This window comes from Prinia subflava, chromosome 12 (assembly GCF_021018805.1).
Source record: "Prinia subflava isolate CZ2003 ecotype Zambia chromosome 12, Cam_Psub_1.2, whole genome shotgun sequence".
NCBI classification, from domain to species: Eukaryota; Metazoa; Chordata; class Aves; order Passeriformes; family Cisticolidae; genus Prinia; species Prinia subflava.
In genome coordinates this window covers 17699051-17705827 of record NC_086258.1, presented here as the reverse complement: position 1 = coordinate 17705827, position 6777 = coordinate 17699051, and the positions used below count along the sequence as shown (strand labels likewise).

The window sequence follows — 6777 nt, the reverse complement described above, 5'->3', positions numbered from 1 at the left end:
CTTATATCGGTCATTTTAGCTCTCTGGTTTAAGCAGAAATGTTTGAAGGCATAAAAGCAAGTTAATTCCTATTGGAAATCAATGGTAGCTGAGGGAATGCAGCATTCTGGTACCCTTGGAAACTTGTCCTTTGATTATGGGCTGCCCTATCTCTGCTTTCTCCAAAATAATATGGAAATGTAAGGCACATTGATTTTCCAGTTGTCCCCAGACTTCTTGCCTGAGGGGAAAAGTTGTCTCTATGAACCTCACATTCATCTCACTCTGTGCTTCCCTCTCTGCAGAAGAACCAGCCACCCCTAAAGCTCGAATTTTAGATCTCGTGACAGCACTGTCGTGCTTTTCAGGGCAAAATTCAAAATACGAGCTATTTCCAGGGAGAAAGGAGGCTGGTTCAGCCCGGGTTCGCTATCCACCTCCACCTCAGCCTCTCTCCGAGCGCGTCCGGAGCGCTTTGCGCGGGGCACCTGCGGAGCGCGCCTGCCTCTGGCTCTCCCTGTCGGCCACCGACACCTCCGCACAGCTCCGAGCCGCACCGCCAGCGATGCCACCGCGGGAGGGAAGCGCCAAATTCCAGCGGAGTGCCCAGGAAAACTTTTCAGGCAGCTCCCGCTGGCTGCCGGTGCCTGGCGGGGCTGGTTCCGCGGGGCCGCGGGGCGCTCCGGGCACGCTCCCGGCTCTTGGAGCTCCGTTCTCGGCTGGGGGAGCCCCGTTCCCGGCTGGGGGAGCCCCGTTACCCGCTCGGGGAGGCCCGATCCGGGCTGGGAAAGCCTCATCCTCGGAAGGGAGAGCCAGATTCCCGAACGGGACAGCCCCATTCCCGGCTCGGGGAGTTCCGTTCCCGGAGGGCAGAGCCCCGTTCCCGGCTCTTGGAGCTCCGTACCCGGCTCGGGGAGCCCAAATCCCGGCTCGGGGAGCCCCAATCCCGGCTCTTGCCGCCCCGTTCCCGGCTCGGGGAGCCCCGTTCCCGGCTCGGGGAGCCCCGTTCCCGGCTCGGGGAGCCCCGTTCCCGGCTCGGGGAGCCGCTCTCCGCAGGATCCCCGCCCGGGCTGAGCCTGCCGGCGCCTCTGGAGCTCCCGGCCCCGGACGGCGCTGCCGGCCCCGCTCGGGCGGGGCTCGGGGGGTCCCGGCTTTGGCAGCGGGCGCGGAGCGGGGGAGCCCCGGCGGGGCGGGGGTGGCCCTTCCCTTCCTCGGGGGCAGCCCGGCCCTTCCCCCGGGGGCAGCCCGGTCCCGCCCTGCCTCCCGCGGGGGGCGGAGCGGCCGCCGCCGGGGCCGGGAGCTCCGGGGCCGGTGCGACGGTGCCGGGGCCGCCGCCGCCGCCCATGGAGCCCAACGGGACGGCGGCGGCGGGGGACAACGGGACGGCGGCGGCGGCGGCGGCGGGCGGCGGGGGAGCCCCCGGGAGCGGCCCCCTGCTCATCCCCTCGGCCTTCGGGACGGTGCTGTCGGTGATGTACGTGGCCGGGGTGGCCGGCAATGTCTACACGCTGGTGGTGATGTGCCACTCGGCGCGCTGCGCCGCCCCCATGTACAGCTCCATCGTCAGCCTGGCCCTGGCCGACCTGCTCTACCTCTCCACCATCCCCTTCATCGTCTGCACCTACCTGGCTCAGGACTGGTACTTCGGGGACCTGGGGTGCCGCATCCTGCTCAGCCTGGACCTGCTCACCATGCACGCCAGCATTTTCACCCTCACCCTCATGTGCACCGAGCGCTACCTGGCCGTCACCCGGCCCCTGGACACGCTCAAGCGGTCGCGGGGCTACCGGAAGGTGACGGCGGGGGCTGTGTGGTCGGTGTCGCTGCTGCTCACGCTGCCCATGATGCTGATGGTCACGCTGACCGAGGGGGGCAAGGCGGAGGGCAAGGTGAAGAGGATGTGCGCGCCCACCTGGAGCGTGGACGCCTACCGGACCTACCTGACCGTGCTCTTCAGCACCAGCATCATGGCCCCGGGCATCATCATCGGCTTCCTCTACACGCGCCTGGCCAGGACCTACCTGGAGTCCCAGAGGAACCCCCCCCACAAGGAGAAGAGCAAGAGATCCCCCCGGCAGAAGGTCCTCATCATGATCTTCAGCATCGTGCTGGTCTTCTGGGCCTGCTTCCTGCCCTTTTGGATCTGGCAGCTGGTGCGCCTCTACAGCAGCTCCCTGCAGCTCACCACCCAAACGCAGAAGTGCATTAACTACCTGGTGACCTGCCTGACCTACAGCAACAGCTGCATCAACCCCTTCCTCTACACCCTGCTCACCAAAAACTACCGCGAGTACCTGCGCAACAGGCACCGCAACTTCTACAGGTTCACGTCGTCCTTCCGCAAGAGGGGCTCCAACCTGCAGTGCTCCTGGGGCCGCTCCATGTCCTCCAGCAACCACTACGACTACAGCTCCGAGGGGCTGGCCATGGCCACGCTGAAGGACAAGTGAGGAAGAGGAGGACGCTGCCAACGCACAGGACAGGCAGAGCGTCCGGCCAAGGTAGGGCTTTGGCACCCCCGAGCCCTGGAGGGTTCTAAGAACTCATTCCTGGTGGGCTTTGGCACCCCCGAGCCCTGGAGGGTTCTAAGAACTCATTCCTGGTGGGCTTTGGCACCCCCGAGCCCTGGAGGGTTCTAAGAACTCATTCCTGGTGGGCTTTGGCACCCCCGAGCCCCGGAGGGTTCTAAGAACTCATTCCTGGTGCTCTCTTCAGCGAGGGGTGAGAAGTGAAGCCGAGTGCTGCGAGATGAGTCTGGATTTCCCTCTGGCTGAGGGCTGGGGGGGGGGGTCCTGCCGTGGACCAGCAGCAGTTTGGGACAAATCCTGCAGGGTTTGGGGTGCAGAAGAGGAGGTGATGCTCCGTTCGGCTCTGCCACAAACTGTTCCCGTGCCTGGCTGAGTTTTGGCCCCGGCTCTGCACACCGCTTCTCTCGTGTGGTTTCTCAGTGCTGTCCTGGGGATGCAGATGGGTCAGAGCTGCAGAAATCTGAAATTGCCCTTTATCACTTGGAGCTGCCAGCCTTGGGTTTGCCCTGTGTGTTATCGTTGTCTACTTCTGGAGTGTGTAAAGAGACTTTTAAGCCCCTTTTCCTATTTCCTGTTACATTACGGTGCACTACTGTTCTGTCAAGCTTAAAGTCTCTGTTTTAAAATTCATTGCAGTAGCACTTTGAATTCCAAGCATTCAAAAATCACCAGGTAAGCTGTCAGAAACCACAGGATTACCTAAAAAAAAAACCCAAACCAAACCTCTTGTAATTTTTTAAGGTTTCTACCTAAGGTGGTTTGAATTTGCCACTGATTTTTGTTCTTGAAAAAGTTGGTCCTTTTCTTAAAAGTCAACAGAGCTTGACAAACCTGAAAATTTACCTTGGAAGAAATAATAAAAAAAAATATTTATAATCCTATCACTCAGAGACCTGAGGCTCTAAGAAAATGACTGAATCCTCTATCATGGAAATCATTATAAAAGAGACAAATTTTTTCATGACTGTTTTGCCTCAATGTATTCTGCTCATTTTCTCCCTGCTTGGCATCTCACAGTAAACCTTCCCCACAGATCCTGGAGATGCCTGTAAGCACTTAAACAATTGTAAAGTGTCAGTTTTTAAATAAATGCTTATTGAAAATGGACCCTCCTCAGGTTTGCCCTTGCCTGGTCTCTTCACCCAGCTCAGGGGGGTGTGTTTATCAGGGCAGATGCTCCAGGTTCCAGTGTGGGGATGAAGTTGGGTTCAATGTTCTTCTTTCTTGTTCTGGGACAGACTCTGGGGATAAGAAAAGCACAGAAAAGCACAAACTCCTGTCAGCAGCTGGTGATGCCCAGGGAGCTCAGCAGCAGCAGCGGAAGGAATTATCATTTCCACTTCTTTATTACCTATTCCAACCCCCGTCTGCCTGAGCAGAGCCCCCTCCAGCCCTGCAGTGCTGCATTCCCGTGTCCTTGGGTGATCCCCTCGTGTCCCACAGCAAACTTTGAGGTGTGCTTGTGCTACAGCAGAGGCACGAGGTGCCAACAGCACAGACAGGGCTGAGAGCAGAGAGAGGACAGAGACACGCTGGGGTTTGTGCACTCAGCTAACACTAAAATTCACCAGGTGGAGAAGGCGTTTCTGTGCTGGAGTCAGCATTTTCTTGGGGTGCTTTCTGGGGAGCAGGGCAATGAGTAACTCACCTTGCCCATATTACTTTTAACCACAGGACTGTCTTTGAAACACCAGTGATCACTTTGTCATATCCCAGTGTTGCACAGACTCCAAGCTGGGCATCATAAATAGTCCTAACATTGTCCATTCCTTCTGGAACACACAATTCACATTGGGAGCTGGCAGGGAGAGCAGGATTCAGCAGATTTTCAGAACCACTTTTCAGAAATTAATTGATTTTTAAATTATTAATTTTAAACTCATTGTTACTTTTCCTCTGGTTCCCATTTCCAAGGCTGGAACTCACTGCCATATAAGAATTAAAAAGATAAGACTGAACTCAGAAGGTGTTTTGGGTAGGCTGGGGTGTGAATGTCACGTGCAAAGTGTGTCTGGGCAGAAGTCCTGGCAGAGCCAGGCATGACTGCATCCCATCAGCTGGACAGGGATCAAAAAAGAGTTTTAGGGACTTTGCTTTGTACTTAAAAAAATAAATAAAATAAAAAGCTGCTCAGCCTGACCTCACAGTTATTAATAAGAGGGGGAAGCTGAATAGGAGTTCTGCATAGAAAAAGAAAAGGGTGAAAATGCAGAGCAGATGGGCTCTTCAATAAGCTAATGTGGGGATAGGCACACAGAGGGGGCTCATTTGGGATACACCTCCCAAGACACCCCTCAGTCCCCCAAAGAGATTCTGCTCCTCTGCTCAGTGTCACCAGCAGTGTGTAGGGCTGTGCTTTCTGTGCCACGTGGTGGGACCATTCAGCATCAAAGGACTGATGGAGGGGCATTAGAGGAAAGGCAAAAGACCGGATATTTCAAAACCTGTGTGCCCAGCTGGTCAAGGAAGGTGATTCTCCCCCTGTGTTCCACTCTGGTGAGCCCAGCCTGCAGTGCTGCTTCCAAATTTGGGGTCTCCAACATCAGAGGGACGTGGAGCTGCTGGAGAGGGTCCAGAGGAGGCCACAGAGATGCTCCAAGGGTGGAGCCCCTCTGCTCTGGCCTGCCTGGGAGAGCTGGGGGTGCTCACCTGGAGAGGAGAAGGCTCCTGGGGCTGACACGACCCTCAGGTTACCTGTGAGGGGAGGCTTTAGCTCACCCAGAGGATTTGGGGAGTTTGGGGTTGGGATCTCAGCATTTCTAAGCACATCTCCCCGTGTGCAGCTGCTGTAAGGCAGCTCAGGCTATTTCCTACATGAGGGAGAGTTATTACCTGTCCTCAACACTGAAAAGGAAGAGTTGGGATCCCCAAAGCCATGAGATGCAAAATATCTCGTGTCCCCAGCCACAGAGGTTACAGAAGTGTGTGAAAATTGAGATAAGCAGAATCTGGATGATGGGACTTTGCAAATTCTATGATTGGTGTCACTTCAGGTAAATCTGGAGCCAGGGCTGAGTAACAGCAGGGAAGTCAGGGAGTCTGTAACTGAAAAACAACACGTGGAAAAACTTGGAAACTATTTTACTTTGGCTATTTTGCATCCCAGGAAATCAAGTTCCGTGTACCCTGGGGTCACTTGTCATGCCTAAATCATTGTAATCCTGTGGTTCTTAATGCTTTGGGTGGTGGGGTTTTTATTATTATTATTATTATTATTATTATTATTATTATTATTATTATGAATGAAATGTTGCTGCAGGTTCAGTGACACAGTTACTTCTTCAGAAACATGGAAAATGGGAATTTTAGGAAAGGCAGCAGCCTTTTCCTTGTTGGGCCAGAGGCTGTCACTGCAAAACTCCATACATGCTTTACTAGAAAGAAAATAATTTAATCACTACAGGGTTTTTTTTTCCAATGCCCCTTAGGATTGAGGGGTTTATAACAAAAAAATCCAACCCAGACTGGGAAAGAGAAGCAGTTTCATCCTGAGTCCTCTCTCCTTCCTTTATGGTGGGATCTCCTTCTCAGATGGGAGCTGCTGCACCAGTGGCAATTTTTCCACTTTTACTGGACAAGACAAAGACCACTCCTTTGTGGGGCAAATGAGAATGGCTCTTTCCATCAGACACAGGAGAACCCATCTGAACCTTACAGAATTTTTGCAGCCTTTACCTTCAGTCACTTTTTAAAAAAATCATCTTTCTCCCCACTTTCAAACACCAAGTTTGCAGTAAAAGCTCAAAAGCCCCACATTACAATTCCCTCATGAGTCCAAGCAAATCATTAACACTTTAACTCCTATTTCAGCAGTCAGGTTTGGTGCTTGGTGTGGGACTGAAGCCACCAAAAGAGAGGGGACTTTATGAGCATTTCGCACCTTGAGCTGCAAAATGCACAGTGGCATTAACTGTGGGAATGGGAGGGGTGACAGAGTTCATAATCTATTATAATATATTGTAATCTATTCACAATTATTCATAATCTAGTGATAATCATTCATAATCAATTCATAATCTATTCATAATTTATTCATAATCACCAGGATGATGAGAGAAAAAAGCACATAATGCTCATTTTAGAGCCCAGCCCTCCAGCCCTGGATGCAGAAAATGTAGAGAAATCCTCAGAGCAGCCCCAGAAAGTCAGGGAGCCGTGCCAGGAGTTGATCTGGTTTGAGGACACTCGGCTTTGCTGTCGCATTTCAGAGTCCCTCTGGTGGCAGCAGCGAGTTCCTAAGCCAGGGCTCAAGTAGAAAATTTGCTTTTTA

General features: G+C 53.6%; 1 protein-coding gene across 1 annotated transcript; it reads left to right on the top strand.

Moving 5' to 3' along the window:
- The first annotated feature begins 1322 nt into the window (after positions 1 to 1322).
- Positions 1323 to 3629, top strand: LOC134557054 (urotensin-2 receptor-like). The gene has a single exon (XM_063409671.1). The coding sequence runs from the start codon at positions 1323 to 1325 to the stop codon at positions 2427 to 2429; it is 1107 nt and encodes a 368-aa protein (XP_063265741.1). The 3' UTR covers positions 2430 to 3629.
- The last annotated feature ends 3148 nt before the right edge of the window (positions 3630 to 6777 follow it).

Excerpts from the sequence above, each read along its gene's own strand:
- LOC134557054 (XM_063409671.1), top strand. The coding sequence starts at position 1,323 with ATGGAGCCCAACGGGACGGCGGCGGCGGGGGACAACGGGACGGCGGCG.